The sequence below is a fragment of the Archocentrus centrarchus genome, chromosome 13 (genome assembly GCF_007364275.1).
Source record: "Archocentrus centrarchus isolate MPI-CPG fArcCen1 chromosome 13, fArcCen1, whole genome shotgun sequence".
In the NCBI taxonomy this organism is placed as follows: domain Eukaryota; kingdom Metazoa; phylum Chordata; class Actinopteri; order Cichliformes; family Cichlidae; genus Archocentrus; species Archocentrus centrarchus.
The window spans coordinates 36,125,495-36,144,607 of NC_044358.1; the positions used below are offsets into that span (position 1 = coordinate 36,125,495).

Below are 19,113 nucleotides of genomic sequence, written 5' to 3' on the forward strand. Positions count from 1 at the left end.
GGTGGCGGTAATGCAGTTCTATGTTGGTTTGCCAGCCCCCAATAAACCCACAAAAAAACGTCAGCACAAATGCTGCTAATGCTAGTGAGGAGCGCCGCTTACACCGAGACAGCTGAGCGCTGCAGAGTTTAAACGAAGCATCGACACAGTAAATTTGTGTCGATAAATTTTTAGAATCGATTTAATCGAGTTAATCGATGAATCGTTGCAGCCCTAATATATATATATATATATATATATATATATATATATATATATATATATATATATATAATATATTATATATATATATATATATATATATATATAATATATTATATATATATATATATATATATATATATATATATTATATATATTATATATATATTATATATATATTTTATATATATATATTATATATATATATATATTATATATATATATATATATATATGAGAGAGAGAGATGTTTTATTCACCATTAGTGGGTTGGCCTTCGTTCTTGCAGTTCTCTGCTGCTTGGTCTATCTTTCAGTTCCCTGACCAAAGGAAGATGATGTTTTCTGCTGGGAAACTGCTGAAGCATTTCCTCCCCTGCTGACTGTTTTCTCTGGGTGTACTTTTGATCGGAGGAAATGAGGCAGCAGAAAAGAAGATGGCAAAAGCTGTTTAGGGGTTTTTTTTCCATGCATCCCTCTCATGTTGTTCTCCTGTCCGCACAAGTTCAGACACCATGTGACAGACAGTAATGTTGGGAAGTCTGCTTTGAGCACTTGTTGACTTCACTGCTTAATCTGTTTGAGTCCAGAACGAGGCCACTTAGGTGACAGCATCTGAAAAGTTACTCGATTCTTTTGATGTGTTGCTAAGTACGAGTGAAGCTCTGTTCTTCTTACTGTGTCATTTTTGAAAGATTTTAATCAAAGTTTCAGTTTTTGTGGCTCAGTTGTTGTGTCTGTGACTCAGTGAGTCATTGTGACAGAGCGGCCCACACTGCTTATGCTGGTTACATTTCCACACCTACTGTGGTCAGAGGTGTCACATCCATGTTGGCAAAATATGACAGTGTAGCTCCAGTGTCAGCTGAATATGTATTCAGTCTGTGGCGAACATCATGACTCATGCTACATTTAACTTGGCTTTGCCAGTTCATTGCAGCTTATTTGTTTAATTCTGTCCACTGGGCTGTATTTGGCTGATGAGTTTCTGCTAAGACAGCATGCTGATAAAGGGATTAATGGGAGAGCTTTTCTTTGTGTCTTATTCAGGCTCAAGGAGAGGAGAGATGGTGTATATTAACCCTGAAGTAAAAAATGCACGAGCCTTTCATTTCAAGGTGACAAATCTGTGCTCTCAGTGCTGCTCTGTCTAATTATGATAATATCAAACATCAAATAAGTGCAAATAAAAGCCCGTTTGATGTTCATCTCAACTGAAGTAGCTGTGACGTGTGATGTTTTTTTGACTTTGAGAATACAAGTGCCTGTCAATATTTCATGAATGGAAGCTTTTTGGGGGTAAACAAGTTACAACATAAACCTTTCCTGTAACAACATGAAGGCGTTTCTGTGGAAACCAGATGGAACATTATGTCAACAAAGAGATGGCATGACAATGCTGAAAGTGGTTGTTAGATTGCCTTTGTGATCACACCAAACTTTGCCGTGTCAGCTTCACCTTTTGTTTTTCCGTCGTAAAGGCTTGGTCGACATGCCCAAACATAAATCCATATTTGTCTTTTGTTCAGCTGTTAGCAGCAGTGCTGTGTAAAGCAGCTCTTTCAGAATCAGGACTCGCTACCATCTGTTCATTAAAAGATATTAATTAAAATCATTTGTTTGTTTAATTCTTTGGTGCTTGAACTGTGTAATCCCACTAACTGAACTGAAACTCAGAACAGCTGGGGATATCTGTTACAATCCCCAGTGGAACCTGAAATTTTGAAGATATCAAGAATTATACAGTTTGGTGTGTTTGTCAGAGTTTCCTAACTGAAGATCTGAGCTGAATAAATTGATCTACAGTTGAGCTTCCTGTGCCTGATTTCAGCTAAAAGCTGCTTGCTATAGCGATTTTTACACTTCAACTTCAGAAAGCTTTTGGACAGTGAGTTGAGGCATGTGAGGGGGGTGCTCTTTCTCACGTGTAGCGCACACAACAGGAAATAATCTAATTTACATGCACGCTCCCTATCAGAAATGCTCTGTTTGTTTTACACAAAAACATGCACAAGGTGGGAACAGCTTAATAGTTTAGGGCTCCTCTTCACCTTTTATAGTACGTTCATTTACCAACTTGGTGAACATGCATCATTCCCGTAAAAGGATCTGAAACAGTTTTCAGCTGTCAATTTTTACCCCTCAGTGTAAAAAGGCTAATTATATAACCCCAAACAAACAAACTGAACCTTTTCAAAGATTCCCTTGGTAAAACAAATGTGTCTGGCTCAACACAACATGCAGACCAGGAAAGGTATAAGGGATGGAGTGGGGTAAAAAAAAAAGGGCTGTTGGTTGTCACTTCACCGGGCGGGTGGCCAATTTTCAACATTGCGTATGCGATAACTCGAGAACCATGTGACCTACGATGTTCAAATTCACACCATAGATGCAGCTTCTAAATCTTGGACAAGTTTGAATCTCGGCGACCTTGAGCTCAAGGTTAAGTTCAGTGGTCACGTTTTCTGAAAATCTTGTTAACATGATAACTGGAGAAAGATGTGATGTAGGATGTTCCAATTGAGGCCATAGATGCATCTACTAAAAATCTCGGCTCTTCTTTTGAAGTGATTTGGTGAATAACATCACGAGGCTCATACAGTATGTACCCCATTAAGATTTTCTGAGCCCTGTTATAATGTGTTCTAGAACTTGTACTTCCAGGGGATTTGTGCCACCTAAAGATTCTTCTGCCAGGAGGCTGAGGGGTAGCACTGGTGTTTTGTTTGTTTCTTTGTTTATTGCATTGAAAAAAAATCAGACATTTCATTTAATTCAGTGAAATAAATTCAAACAGAGCTGGATTCTGTTTGCAGTGGTAGCTGAACACTTTTTTTTTTTTTTTTTTTGAATCATTAATAAGTTTCTTAGCCAAGTGGCGGAAGGCTTCCACCTTGGTGACCTCAGAATCAATTCTCTGCTTTTTGCGGATGATGTGGTCCTGTAGGCTTCACTAGGTTGTGGCCTCCAACTCGCACTGGAGTGGTTCGCAGCTGAGTGTGAAGCGACAGGTATGAGAATTAGGAGGAGGTGCCTGGGGAGATGGAGGCACGGGATTCTCTGCTTAGGCTGCTGCCCTCATGACCTGGCCCCGGAAAAGCGGGGTGGATGGATGGATTTAGTTTTTCTCCTCTGCTGTCTGTTGCAATGTGTTTGTGCATTTGTGTACACACAGTAAAGAGGATGTAAGGGTGCTTGAGATTATATGACAGGTTATTAGGTCAGTATAAGTCTAATAAAACCCTCCCAAGTAGTGTTAACCTATCAAAACCAAACTTCTTACATTCAGGCCACCTTATCTGCGTGTACCCCCATCCAGAGTCTGGCCACAATAGCAAGGATGCTAGTCAGTTTTCTGCTGATAGCATTAGAGCTGCACCGCTGATGACAACCCAGTGTTTAAAAATAATAATAATAATAAAAAAAAAGTGCTGGCGACAGATGGTGATTCATTTTCATATTTTTCTTTTCATGATCAAACATGTCAAACTATTTGCTGGCTTGAAATAAGGGGTTTAGTGCTATCAGTGTTTTGGCAGATTTGCAAATATTGTTCCTTATTTACACCTGTAATCATGTCCTTACAAGGCTGTGATCTCTCTCAGCTTGGCAGACAGGGTTTATTCAGGAGAACTGTCAGACGTTCATAATGGCAATGGCAGCATGAAAATACTGCTCGGCATGATCAAATTCGAAATCCCTTCAACTGATTTCTAGTAGTCGGGTTGGCTGCTGAAGTAGCTTGATGTTGGCCGATATATTAGTGCCGTGTATGTTGATTGATGAGCACACCGGTGCATAGTGTGCTTGGTCAGTGTTTGGACATTGAGTGAGTCTGTGCAATCATTTGGTCTGTGCCTGGTTTTATTCAACAGCATCAGTCAGTGGGTATTTATATTTACTGTGCTGGTGTCAGAGGATCGATGTTCATTTCTTTTGTACAGTACAAGCAATATATTTGCTCACTGTACCTATAATTTTTTTGACAAGTATGGGCCTCCAGACAGCAGATGACCTTAAATGAAACAGCATTTAATTCAAACAGTTCAGATGTTATTCAGTCTGATCTGCTATAATCTGAATTCAGTTGCTGGACATCATAAAGTAAGTTCTCCAGTGCCTGGACTTCATTATGTTTTTTGTTTTGTTTTTTATATATTATATATTTCCACATTTTGTAATTTGTTTTCTTTCTAATGCTCATCTAAGAGTTCATATTTTTTTAAGCAGTTGTCTGTTTTTGTGTGCATGTATGTTCTTTAAACAAATTTTAGGCTTGTTAATATATAATCATTTGCTAAATCTCTGCCGGACAACATACAAAAGCTCTGTAAACAAAGCTGCTGCACGGGAGAAGTGGAACATTTAATACTTTTATTTTTAACCCGTGAATCGCTTTTACACGCTGACTACCAAAATCCTTGTGGTCCTGCTGGGCTGAACCAGATTCATCATATCCTGGGTCCAGCCCACCCTTTTCAGAGCAGTTTTACTAATAACAGGAAACGTGGCCCCTGCTGTAGATGCTAATGAGCAGCTGTCCAGAGACTGAGACAGGCTGATTACAGCAGGACTGTACATAACATGCAGAATTACTCTGAAACATCAGATAAAACTAAGCTACGTGCTAGGAAATGCTGCGAGGAGAAAGGAATCGAACCAGTCAAAATGCTTCATAGAAACATCTTCGTCTCTCTATACACTTTTTTTTTTTTTTTTCTCATATTTGTTTTGGCTCCCATCTGCTCAGCTTGTTCACCCTGCCATTATTTATGCATCATTTGATGCTTTGATAACACCAAGTTGCACTTTCAACCCCAGATTTGGTGGTTGTGTGTTTTGCAGCTGCAGCACAGCAGGCTCCGTCATGTCCCTGGAGAGTCAGGTAAAGTTGTGATAACAGTCCGCACTGCTGTAATATCATTATTGTTATTATAGCTGATTACAAAGTCTTGGTGCTGAATCAGCAGCAGGCTCAGTGGTGAGGCTTACTCATAACTCTAGTTATTCACACACAACACAGCCTGGTCTTTCCTACCATGTTTACTAACAACATCAGACAAGGATGAAAGGGCTACTGGAGTCCCCCCCCCCCCCCCCCCCCCCCCCCCAAAGTGTAATGTGCCTTGCTATGCCACCATACTTTGTAGCCTTATTGGTACTGAGTGCTGGGAGTGTAACATTTTCAGATAAAGCATTAAATGAGGCAGAGACCCCCTGTTTTTAGACCACATTTAAAAAGAAAAATAAGTCGGTAGAGAGGGCAATCATGTTGTTGCTCTACCAGCAGGTTTAGTTGCCATTTTGGCCTTTTAAAGTTTTCCAAAGTTTGAAAGGTTTTGCTAAAATATTGGATTATTTCCTCCTTACACTTGTTGGTATTGTTTTTGCATTGCCTTTTATTGGCCTGACAAATGGGAGCACTGGGGCCTGCATGCTCCCTTGTCACAGACATATTGTGAGTAGATGATATATTCATGTTCATGGTCACGTAGTAATTGAATGTGATGTTCAATAGATAATCACTTTACCGTGCCTTTTCTTTTTTCCAACCCCCCCTTTTATTTTTTCCTTGATCATATTGATGAAAGCTGCTAGCAGTCCCAGTTGTCATTGGAAACATGCACAAACAATTTGAAGCTGGGCTTTGTATGAGGAGGATGGAGCTTTTCAAGGCAGCATGTGTTTTCTATTAAAGTGCCAGACATGTTACTCCATTTGTTCCATGGGTTGTCAAACACGGTCTTTGTGGTTTGAACAATTTGTTGCTGCGTTGTTTGCTTCAACATTAACACTGTTTGCATTTTCTCACAGGCTGCTTCTTAGCCAGTGGGATGTTTGAGCTCTGGAAGCCGGACTGACTGAAGGAGCATGGTGAAACACCAACCCCTCCAGGTCTATGAGCGCCAGCTTTGTTTGTCATGTATCACTGGGATCTATGGTTGCAGATGGAAACGCTATCAACGTTCCCATGATGACACAACCAAGGTGAGAGGGGGTTGATGCCCCTTATTAAACAATACAGTACCTTTTACAATTGCTGTACAGTACATCTACAAAGAGTGTAGCAGTGTAGCATATCACATATAGTTCAGGATGCAAACATGTTTTATACTTTATACAAAGATTTTTAGGTACTTAAGCTCAAATAGTCATCTGAATATTCATCCAGCTTGATGAGCCCAACATACAGTGATCTTTAGTCTGCATTGCTATGTGAGTCTGGGATTACGTAAAGAGAAAATGAAACAAAATAAATCCACAGAAGTGTGTGAACACCTCTTCAAGATGCTTTGAACAACCTACCCGTCCAGTACCTTGAAAAACTAAGCAAAGCCCACTTTCTATGACGTTACCAGAGTCAAAGTTATGTATGGCATCTTGACTTTACTTTTAGTGTCTGTATATCTTACAGTTTCCTGTAGATTAATCTGTCACTAAGTGTTTATTCCATCTAGCAGCACTGCTGGTACTGTGGGGGGAAGTCAGCTGCCGTATGCTAAGAGTGGAAGCAGTTGAGGCAGTGGCCCCCAGAGGCTAACTTTATGGTCCTTAGGTTGCCTTAGCTGGAGCAACATATGTTACAATAACATCACAGTAGGTTGAATCTGTCTGACTGCTGCAGCCCGCAGAGACTGTCATCCACCACCTCTGTTTGCTAGCTAAGCGATGTCAATTTAGCTGACGTTACCTGTTTCACAGTGTTAAGAGAGGCTGCTGCATACCAATCACTGTGAGACTGACTGTTGTTAACCAAAACCCTGCTGTTATTATTGGGAACCATGTTCTTCTTATTAATTAGAACATAGTCAGGGTTACCATTCATAATATTCCCTCTAGGCACACCACTTTGTCAGAAACATGTATTTAATTTGAGACAGGGGCACATGAATTGAAAGCTTGTTTTTGTTTTTTATGCAATTTTTTTTTCTCTCCAAATTTTGCTACTTTTCTAACAGTAGCTGAGAGAAACAGATTCTCTGGTTCTCCTGATTTCCAAGGCATGATTGTCAAAAGTCAAGCTTCACCAACAGTAAAAGTAGGAAAATGTGCAGTTCTTAGGGTAGCTTGCTTTCAAACTCACGCAGGTTGTAGGAAGATCACTAAGCAATAAATAACAGGAAGATCTATTTATTGCTTAGTAATTTTACTTGCCTTTTTTCAGTGGCCTGCAACCTGTTATTTTTTTTTTAAAGAGTAATTTCTCCATTTCTTTTCATTCATTTCTTCTCTTGAATTTTAACTGCTTGAAAGCTATTATTATAGCTGTTACAGTAATGTGTTTGTTTTTCACAGCTCTGAATAACAAGCTGGCTGTGTAGGAAGTGGGGTTTTTAAGTATTCTATCGAATGTGCTACCTAGCAAAATGCATAAATCCCATGAATCTGGTCTTATTCTTTCAAAGCAGTGTGCTTTTATATCCACACCATGATCTCCAAATACCCTAATTTAATTACTAGGAAATTTACCCATGATCATGTAATGTCCTTGCTGGCTTATCTCACATTCAATAACCTTGAGCTTTCCATGGACAGGTTTGACATTATAATGCTCCATTGTTTCCACTTGTATGTCATCTCCTACATGCTGCATTAAAAAAAAAAAAAAAAAAAAAAAAAGTTTCATTAGATTTTGTAATGAATATTACCTGGCATTTGCAAGTGGCATTATTATATAACTTCAACCTCTCACATGGTGAAAACACTGCAAGTATTGTGGAGAGGGGTCCCATTTATCACCGATAAAAGGTCAGCAGACTTTAGTGTCTTTTGGTGTCTGAATCATTAGAATTATTTTTAACAAAAGTTTAAGTTACTTTAATACATTTGAAAGCTTTGGCTAATTTATATAAAATTGCGAAGTCTTTACTATTAGCTGGATGCCAGGATAAATGTTAGAGCCTATACACAAGGTGATCCATTTGTCCTGACCTTTTTGCTCTTTAGGAAGGACACATGGGTTATGTTGCTGCAACAGACTCAAACACCCAGCACATACCTTTGTGTGCATTAATTTATTTGTGCCCATATAATATACTGTAAACCAGGAGAAACCAAGGACACAGGCACACACGCACACAAATCAACCGAGGAAAGCAAATGACCTAAATAAACCCGTTGTAGGTGTTTAAACAAACACAGCACAGGAAGGCAGAAAGGTTATATTTACCAGCATTTCATATAAAGAGCACAGTGGAGTTCATTTGTATTTTCTCCTCCTGTTTGCAGGAAACTGGACACAGTGTAGCTCTGTTTCCTGTTACAAGTGCAGCTGATTAAATGGTGCCAAGTCAGCATTCATTTTTTTTTTTTTTCCCCCAAGGTCCTCATCCTTTGTTTTGAGCGTGTGGTGCTGGGTAGCACTTGTCTTGACTCCAGTGCAAAAAGCACGCAATCAGGCACATATGCGCCACAGTCTGCAGGCTTCAGTCCATTTTCATTCATTTGGTTTCATTCAGAGTTTTTCTGTGTTGCCTTGTTTATATCAAGAATAGAAATGCTGAGCTAAAGATGTTGCCATTATTGTAATGAATAAATAAGTATAAAAAAAGAAAGTGTTCCTTAATATTGTCAGTAATGATAATGAGGAACAGACTTAATTTACTGTTGTTTATAAGCATCAGACTGTCTTTTAGAAGCAGATGGTTGTTATTTCCATAGAGAATGATTCTCAGCTTAGGCTGTGGTGATTTCATGTAAGACTGCATCTTTACTGAGCTCGGTAAACAAACTGTGACTTGGAACAGGTGTCAGGTATGTGTAAGCGGATCTGAGCGAATCACAGAAGCTTGACATCCAAGAATCTCATGTTGAAACAACTGTAGACTCATTCATAATCGACAAGTGGATTGTGTAGTTTCTCTCCTTTTTCATCTTTGTTCAGTCTAATGAGTAGTTAGGGTTGACTGGCTGCCTTAGTGAGGCTGCCTCTGTCTGTGTTCAAGGTGCTTTGTAGGAAGACAGCCCACGTCACGCAGTGCAAGCCGATCTGGCCTCTCAGTAATAATTGAAAGTATTTCCATCTAGCCAGTCTTTACATTTCAGTGGGACAAAGGCTTCAAAAATGGAAGCAAAGCTTTGGTAATCTTGTGGTCTACATTTGCATTGGCTTGTGAAATGTTGGACAAGAGCTAGAACCAGCAGTTACTTACTTGGAGCGATTGTTACTCTGTAAAATGGCATGTGGTTCTCTAATGTGCTTTGTGTACCAGCAGTTAAAATAGCAAGAGATCCTAAGATTGCATTAGCAAAATCAGATAACTGTTCCTCTTTACCTTTGGACTTAATAAAATGCACTTTATTTTTTGTATGATTTTAGCTTTGGGATCAGTGAATCGACAGACTACATGGTGTGTGTTAGTCTGTTTGCAGTGTTGGATCAGCTTCTCTCTCTCCTACGCACTTGTCTCATGAAATATATGTGCAGTGTGTTTCTGGTCTGGATTGTTGCCTTGGACATTAACATTTTGCAGATATTTTTTTCTTTCTGCATTTTGCTCGCCTGACTACACAGTCAGTTTTTTCTGCCAGACACAAATTACTGCCAGTAAGGGACTGAAACAAACTACAGTAAATCAAAAAAAATCATCCAATGCCAACGTATTTACTTAATCTGCTTTTATTAGAAAATCCCTGAGCTTCTTACTAGTGTGTGCCTCATCATCTTTGTGATGCAAACAGTTAGTGACTTCTTGTGAAGTTTGTGGTCTTCTTTCAAATAAGTAACGCCTAGTAAATGGCTACAGTTAGGTCCATATGTGACACTTTTTTTTTTTTTTCCTGTAAACTGCCACAGATGATTATAAACCAATCAATATGTAACTGCAGTGCACACTTTCAGTGTTAATTCAAAAGTTTTAACAAAAAAATTTACATTAAATATTTAGGAATTACTTCCAACCCTACATCTATTTTCTTTTGCTCATCTGGGGCCGGTTTGTGGGGACAGCAGCTTAAACAGAGAAACCCACATCTCCCTCTCCCCAGCCTCCTCCTCCAGCTTATCACGGGAAACACCAGCATGTTCCCAGGCCAGCCGAGAGATATAATCTCTCCAGCATGTCTTGGGTCTGCCCAGGGGGCCTCCTCCCAGTGGGAGATGCCCAGAATATCTCACCCAGGAGGTGCTCAGGAGGCATGCCCCAACCACCTCAACTGGTTCCTTTCGATGTGGAGGTGCAGGGACTCTACTCTGAGCCCCTCCTGCGCTCCTTAAGGGAGAGGCCAGCCACCCTTCAGAGGATGCTCATTTCTGCCGCTTGCATCCTCAATCTTGTTCTTTCGGTCACTCTCCAAAGCTTGTGACCGTAGGTGAGGATAAGAGACGTAGCGCGACCAGTAAATCGACAGCTTTGCTTTTATGGTCAGCTCTCTCTTTACCACGACAGACTGGTGCAGTGTCCACATCACTGCAGCGTAGAGATGACTTGTTTTAGGAATTTTATACTATTTTCAAAGGCTCCGAATTAATTGACTTTGACATTGATTTTTTTTTCTTTTCTTTTTTTTTAAAACTTTTTTGCCTTGAGAAACTCTTGGTATCTCAGTGCTTTTGCACTGTGAAGTGCCATACATTCACTTTTGCAACTTTTGACTGAATCTGCACAGAGTATGGCCCTGTGCACTTTGTACTTTGTTACTTATATCAGTAGTCACATCAATAAATACTAGTTCCACCAGCAGCCATACATGCCCATGCCATAACATTACCTCCACCATGTTTGACAGATGATGTGGTATGCTTAGGATAATGAGTGTTTCTCGCCTTCTCCATATTTTTCTCTTCCCATCATTCTGGTACAAGGTAATCTTGGTTTCATCTATCCAAATTTTTCAGAACTGTTCAGACTCGCAGATGTTTTCTGGCAAAGTCTGATCTGACCTTCTTTCATTCGAGTGTCACCAGTTGTTGGAAACCCTCTGTATTTCCATTCTTGAAGACCTGTCTGGATTGTGGACTTGGCCATATTCCTACTTCCTTGAGAGTTTTCTTGACTTGGTTGGAAGTTATGAAGGAGTCTTAACCAGTACCACAGCATTCCTTCTTTTTAAGAATGTTTTGATGTCCAGGCTGAAAGCATATCAGCTAATGAGTGCCAGAATGTCACTGAAGTGTTTGTTAAACCCCTTGAATTAAAGCTGAAAATGTGGACTTCAATCACACATTGATTTTTTTCATTTTAAAATCCACTCTGGTAGTGCACAGAGACAAATTTCAAAAGGTATTTATTGTCTAAAAGCTTATGGATCTAACTTTAAATCTGCTCCGTGTGAAATGTGATCCTCTTACAGCGGAGCAGTAATTAGATTTAAGTTTTTTTTTTTTTGTTTTTTTGTTTGTTTTTTTTTGCTGCTCTGTTATTTTGTGGCTACCCACTCAAACCTGTGAATTTTCTCTATAAACACTGAGAAAGAGACATATTTGAACAATGTTTGATAAGTTACTGAACTAGAGAGTTGATAGAGGTGCAGTGCACTTCATGCTTTGGAAGAAATGCTTGTCTGTTGTGGTGGTTGTGTGTAGTTATCATAATTAAATTGGAACAAACTGAATCTCGTGTATGAGAAATAATTTTTTTGTGTGTGCTTAATGTAATAAATTGTGGCTTTTAAATATATTTTTCCATTCTTGCTATTGGCAGGGTGGTAATATAGCTGCATTTTAAAGTGCTTGCACAGCTTGTGTGAAATGCCAGGGACTAATCTGGATCTACTCAGGAATGTGACAAGTGACTGAGGTGCTACGTCCAGTGAAGATGGAGGCAAAGAGACGGGCATGTTAGGTTGTAGTTTGCAGGAAGAGTAGCAAAGAATATTGACTGAAGCTGCTTTTTGTTTGTGTTAGTTGTTTTTGTTTTTTTGTCTGTCTTTTTTTCCTGCCTGTAGTCCTCTATGGCAGCAAAAGGAAATTTAGGAGCATCCTGCAGTGTTGGCATGCTAAGTGGCAGCATACTGTGTCAAAGTGCCATGCCTAATTAAATGCATTTAATTGTTTCTTGCGGAGCCTGACCAATGTCTAGAAAGTAAAACATTCTGATATCTGTTGAATAAATATGACACAATTTATAATATATCCCAAGCATTTAAAAATGATAAAAATATACTAGTACAGTTGAGAAATTCCAACCTTGGGAAACAAGTTAGACTTTATCTTTCTGTTCTTATGTGTATTGTACATGTGGGTCAGCCATGGGTCAGCCATGGTGGTGCAGTTGTTAGCACTGCTGCCTCACCTTGGGTTCGATTTCACCATCTCGCCAGGACCTTTCTGTGCTGAGTTTCCTCCCACAGTCCAAAGACCTGCAGTTAGTGGGGTTAGGTTAATTTGTGATTCTAAATTGCCCATAGGTTTTAATGTGAGTGTGGATGGTTGTCTGTCCCTCTGTTAGCCCTGCAAAAGGCTGGTGACCTGTCCAGGATGTACCCTGCCTCTTGCAGTATGACAGCTGGGAATAGGCTCCAGCTCCCCCTGAAAAGGATAAGCGGAAGAAAATGGATGGATTGTACATGTGTGATGTTGCCATTGAAAATCTTCACCAATCATCTGTAGTAATTTATCATGTCAATATGTGAATGCTGAGTCTATTTTTGTATGTTGTTGGCCATCAAAGTATATTGAGATGTAACACGTGCGTAACGGACTGAGTTATTTGCAGCTCCCAGAATTAAATCACATCAAGGAACACATAATAAGCTGAGCACAAAAGGTGCTCTGAAAGTTGCTTTGTGATATTGGTGTGTAGGTGTTGACAGCGTACACTGTGTCACTGTACAAGGGAACATACTGTAAGGACAGTTTGTCCATGTAGTGTTTCAGCAGATTCATCTACAACAGTGTTTATTTCAATTCACACTGTGGTCTTATAAAAAGGAGAAGTAGATAAATGTGTGCTGTTTTTATTATTGGGGTTGTAACAGTACTACAGTTTCAAACTCAATACAGATCCGCAGGAAAATACTTGATACTCAATACTATTTTGATACCATGGGGGGAAAAAATGACAAAATTAAGAAGCGTAATTAGATTAGAATAGTACAGGTCTGTGTAAATGTGTTCAGCTACAGCCCTGTTTATTTCCTGTGCTTCTGGTGACTGAGCACCATATTTTCAATGCTGATCAAATATTTATTAAGGTAGACTGCAACCGTTTCTGTCTGGCTGCAGGTAGACTTTTCTTGACATCAGTCTGGGACTTTGAGGGAAACATAACTTTTTAGACTCAAATAATTGTTCTGTTAATTTAACACTGTCTACTAAGCCTACAGACAGGTAACGTTTGCTGCCTAGCTCCAACATTATTATTATTATTACCATGTACCGCAGTCACTAGCCGATATGGCTAATGCCAACATGTACACAGACCAGGTTAATATTTATAACCATTTAATGCTCTGGGTTGTTGAATCAGAAGCTTTACTAAAATCACAAGATTTCAACAAAAAATAAAAAAACAAACGAACAAGTACCACTGTTGTTTTCAGAATTTTGGTATCAAAAGGTACCACAAGTGTCGCTTGTGGTGACGCATACCATTAATTCACATACTTGATAGTGTCACTTAGAGGCTTTCAGGCTGTGATCTTGCCCTCTGAACTGCTGATAAGGTAGCCAGAGTTAAGCTCCAAAGAGTAGCATGCTGCAGTTGCCTTTGTAGCTTTGACACATATTTGCAACAATAATATAACTTGACTCATGAATCTGCAGGATGACAGGTTTCCATGGGTGAATTTATTTTTACCCATTCTCCAGACCGTAACATCCTAGCTGTGCCCAGGCTAAACTTACAAATCAGATGCAAATCAAAGTATACACAATGGCCATTTGCAGTTCTGTATAATAATCATATGTTACGTGTTTTCTTATGTGTATCTCAGTCCAAGTGTAGAACAGCTTGTAGAACAGCTCATGAATATAAATAAATTTAGTTACCATCTTGTGTATGAGACTGTACAGACTCAATGGAGTTTGACATATTGAGGCATAGAAAACACTGATTCAGCCATGTTGGCAGTTGCCCTTAAAGGGAAAAGTAGAATAAATGATCAAAACCTCCGTAACTTCTATAGAAAGCATATTACTGATTGATGCCCTAATTCCACAGACCTTTGTTATAATTAAGTTCAGCATGTACCTTACTTCCATTCTTCAAATCTCATTGAGGACCAGGTTGTTATCTGTCCCAAAGTGCCAACTAGAAGGTGCTAGAAAATCTGCACAAAAGCCACCACAATAGATGTGAAATGACGCAGTCAAAGACTGATTTAATTCCAGGGATTTAACAACAGTAACACATCAGCAGTTTAGGAATTAAAGGGTCTTTCTACAGTATTTGGGACAAGAAAAAGGTAAAACATTATTTAACTGAGAATCCACATGAATTATGTGAGCTATGTGAATTAAGCTTGATCCATGGTTGTAGAACCAAATGAGCAGAACCTCAGTCCACATCCAGCTAATGCTATTCAAGTTGAAAAAAACTGTGCTGTTGACTACCTGAAGAAGTTCTACATTAGAAGAGCTCTTGTCTGTTGATGGGGAGACTGCCTTGTTCAGGTTTCTCCCCTCTGCAGGTGCTGAGACATTCAGCTGGCCCGGGCGAGACCACACTGAAGGAAAACACACAGCTGTGTGTTCTGTGGTCGTTGTTGGAAGGCTGCAGAGCCTTATCAGTGACAGGGCACCAAGAAATTTTTACGTCTTCACAAGTAGTTGCAGTATAAGGGATAGGTGCAGCTACAGTTAAACTGTCACTGTAGGATGAAGGGACTGTTACTGACAGTTGTTTTATTTACTGAGTGTTGAAGCTCTTTTGTTTGTTGTGAAGCATGGCTTGCATGTACATGAATGTTAGTTTTATTCAGGATGTTGTAAAGCTCAGCACAGACTGACACATCTATGCAACAGTAAAAACTGAAATAGTTTTGTTTGTTTTTTTTTTTTTGTCTTTTTACACTTATGATATATTTGAAAGTATTTTATTACATTGCAATGATAATAGGAACAGTTTGCACAAAAGAATTAATGATTAGCTTAATTTTGCTTTGTCAGCCTGAGCATTAGGCATGGTGTGAAAGTCCAGTTGGTTTTTGAGTACTGTATTGTCAGGAGGACATACAGTGCAGGAAATTAAAGTTCTGTATTTTGGAGTTTAAAAAACAATTCTGTTTGATAGTATGTAGAAGTGTATGAAAGTGTCCCCTCCGTGACGCTACATATGATGACATATTCACACAGAAAAGACAAAAAGCAAAAGGCACAGCATTAGTTCTCCATATCATCTATTAATGTATAACATAGTAGTAAAATAATGTAACTATAAATAAAAAATTTCTAACTTATCTCATGAAAATAGTACTTTTTTGCAAAATTTCTGATTTTCTTGTCCCCTTCATGACACACCACTCAAACTGGAATATTTCCTAATTTATGATACGCTGTCCTAAAAGTCCTTATACATACAGGTGTTGGGTTTGTTCTCCTTATAAATATACGGCAATTACATTTTTCAAATTGTCCGCTCTGTGACATGCAAAATACTGTGGAATACTCCTGAAGACCTTTTTAGATAAGGATTACTTTTAATTAAGATCCATTTGCTATCTGAAGTTGGGAACCCATGGGCATTACCAGTTACTGAGATTACTCTCCTGAGATGCTTTGCCAGGACTTTACTGCACTTGGAGTTGGTGAGTGTAGATTTTTATTTATTTTATCCTCATTTATATCTCCAGTAAGTGAAAGGTATTATCTGTCCTGGCCAGTTAATAAGGGTTAATAATAAGGTAATAAGGGTTAGCTTTTATTAGTATTATCCAGTTATACGGTAGGACTGAAAATTGAGATTTGCCATTAATGGCTCCCAAATGCAAATTGAACACATGGAATCAACTTCACATCTGTGACGCCTTCATTTTCATGAAAAAAATGGAGGAACTATGCAAAAAAGAAAAATGGTTGATTCCTAAATGATTAGCAGAATATTTTTGTTAAATCCCCTTGACCTAAAAGTCTATACTTCAGTCACACTTCGATTGTTTCACATCCATTGAGGTGGTGTACAAATGGAGTATTGTCAAAATTGTCATTACCCAAATGCTTACTGGATTTACCCCAAATTTCTGTACATCTGCTATAACTACAGTAAATTTGTGTGTTTATTCACCCACTTAACATTCCAAATAACAAAAAGAGAAGACACTGATTTGGAGCTGACATTCTGAGTCTTTTTTAAACCCTGCGCTTCAAAAGAGCATTGCTTCAGACAGAGGAAATGTCTGGTAGGCTTATTTAATATACTTTTAGCTGCTTCAGTACTAATCCACTGTATTGGCCCTGCTGTGAGCCATTTCAAACAAACAAAAAAAATTAGGCTGCAGAAGAAGGGGAATAACTAAATTTAATATGAGTTCATATAGGCTTTCATTTATTGCTCCTGTGCAGTGGTTGTTCACAGTCCCTGGCCCTAAAGTAACACTGCACAACTTTTTAATTCAAAACAGCAATGTTTTCTGTTTATAGCTGTCTCAGAAAAAGGACCGAAGCTGTCTACTCTATATTTTTCCAAACCATAGACTGTCTGTCTGTGTTCCATACCTGGCTTTTCTAGATATTAAATCATTGGTGCAGATTCCCTGGGTGCATTGGGGTGTTATAAATTATATTAGTTTCATGTATTTTAAAGAATTTGTTTTCTTAAGCATCCTCTAGATATAATTTGGCAGAGCATAATATGCAGTCCTTTAAAAACAAAAAAACACTTTATAGTGAGTGAAGGGGTGTTAATCCTGTTATAGAAACAGTACACCAGCATTGTCAGTAAGAACTTTTCATGGCGTTTGTCTCCACTACTTGCAGAGTTTAGTGAACAAAGTGCAAGTGGAGGATTTTCTGGAATGTATCCTTTTAAGGTTTTAACATGAGTGTTTACATGCTGCAGCAATATTTTCCTTGATCCATTTGATCCGTGTATTTTTAGCAGTGGAGTCTGTTCTGCCACTTCCAGTCTTTTCAAATATTTACACTTTTTATCCAACATTTTAGAAATGCATTTCATCTTGATCATTATGTAGTATGGACTGCATTTTTAATTACTTAAGTTGATCTTTTATGTTCTGTCCTTATTAAGGCCATTTTAGCCACAGGCACAGCCAAGGTCATGCAAGATAAATAAGGATTATTTAGAATTTAGGTTTGATTCAGTCACTGACTCTTCCTCAGGAGAACGTGCTCTTTAAAGTCAAATAACTTAGCACTGTAGTTGGAAACGTTATCCTGGAGGAGTGTTGCACTCAGATTCCCAGTGCTGGTTTGTGTTCCCATAGATTTCCGTTGGCCCTCTGTCAGTCTGTGTCATGTGGTCTTGTGCCCGGATAAAAAGCCAGCTTTGCAGAAATTGTAATGTGATGTCATGAGGGCAGGTCAAGTCATCTCTGACTGAACGAGCTTTGCTGCTGAGTGCGCTGGGAAACAGGAAGACAGGATAGTAGACCCAACAAGATGCTTGCATCTACAAAGATCTTGAGGAAGAGCTGCACTCGTTCAGGATTCTGGAATTGTGGTCGTCCTGTTTGATTCCACAACTGTGCTCTAGCTGCCATGTTCAGGCGTTAGTAGTAAAGACTGTAGTGCAGGTATCTTACTGTGTGCATCATGGCAGCTCTCTCAGCTTCAGCTCTCGTAGTCCAGAGAAAAGAAGATGGAGCATTTAATGAGTGAGAGGGGGAAGGTGGGTTGAACAATGGCCCCTCTCAAGAGCAAGGTCGGCTCTCCCAGGTGTCTCCAGGCAGTCATTAAGGGCTATGGGAACCAGGGTCAGAGCTGCCTGTCACACACGTCTTCCTCCCACAGAGATCATTGTAACCAAGCAGAGCTGTTATCTGAATGTTAGGAAATGTGTATCCAGGTAAATGTTTATCATGTAGTAGAAGGTGAGCAGTATTTGTTTTTCAGAAAATAATTTGTGTGTGATTGAGAGACCTACTTATTTATTCATTAATTTATTCTTTTTTTTTTTTTTAATGTTTTTTGAGCTTGAGGTCGAAGCATGGCCTTTGAATCCTGCTGTGTTTAAAATATTTTTAGGCTGAAAACTTTATTCATGATGCAGAAATTTGAACTCCAGCAAAAAAACAAAAAAAAAAAAAAGCACTGATAAAAGCAGGTCATGCATACTGCCTTACATCAGCTGGTTGAGGTGATAATGATCTGATCCTCAGCACTCAACAGTGGTGCATTTTAGCTGCTTAGGTTGTTTAACCAAGTGACTTTGTCTTAACACCACAACCCACATAAAGCTCACAGTCCTTTTTTTTCCTTCTTTCTAATGATATTTAAGCTGAAAACAAGCCTGCATTAGTCAGGCTATTTTTTTTAAAAGATTAATCATTGTGTTATGAAATATTCATCACTGGTTTCTGGAAGCTCAAAGTGGCTTCTTCAAATGATGCCTTTTGTCTGACCACCCACCCAGCACTCAGACACTCGCTTATATAGAACAGAAAAAGACTGTAAATAAAGAAGCACGTTTTCCTTTATTATTCAGTTATCAAAATTATAAACCAGATTTTCTAAGTACATCTTTACATTTAATGCAAATATTTGGCAGACTGTCTCAGACTTCCTAAAGACACATCAGAGCTGTGTAGTTATTACGGTTCTGCTACAGTTAGAGCCCCCCTGCCCGTTTTTTTTTTTTTTTTTTTTTTTTTTTTTTTTTACCCCAGGGGCCGGCTTACAGATTAGATTTTCTAAGGAAATGTGCATCATGAAATTAGACCACATGACACAAAATTCAGCTGTCTGATTGTACTTTTCAAATAACTGTGTGATTTCCCCCAAACTCACTGTGTGTCACTGGTGTCAGATAATTTAAAGTTCCATTACTCTTTAACCCACAGGCTTTATTCAATCAGCT

General features: G+C 38.9%; 1 protein-coding gene across 4 annotated transcripts in view; it reads left to right on the top strand.

Annotated features, from left to right (window-relative positions):
- The window catches only part of gdpd5b (glycerophosphodiester phosphodiesterase domain containing 5b), a 48,559-nt gene that overhangs the window by 13,456 nt on the left and 15,990 nt on the right, over positions 1 to 19,113 (top strand). For all 4 annotated transcript variants that reach the window (XM_030745149.1, XM_030745151.1, XM_030745150.1 and 1 more), the window contains exon 2: positions 6,014 to 6,187. In XM_030745149.1, coding sequence (XP_030601009.1) covers positions 6,071 to 6,187 — 117 coding nt within the window. In that variant the 5' untranslated portion in view covers positions 6,014 to 6,070. The remainder of the gene's footprint in view (positions 1 to 6,013; positions 6,188 to 19,113) is intronic.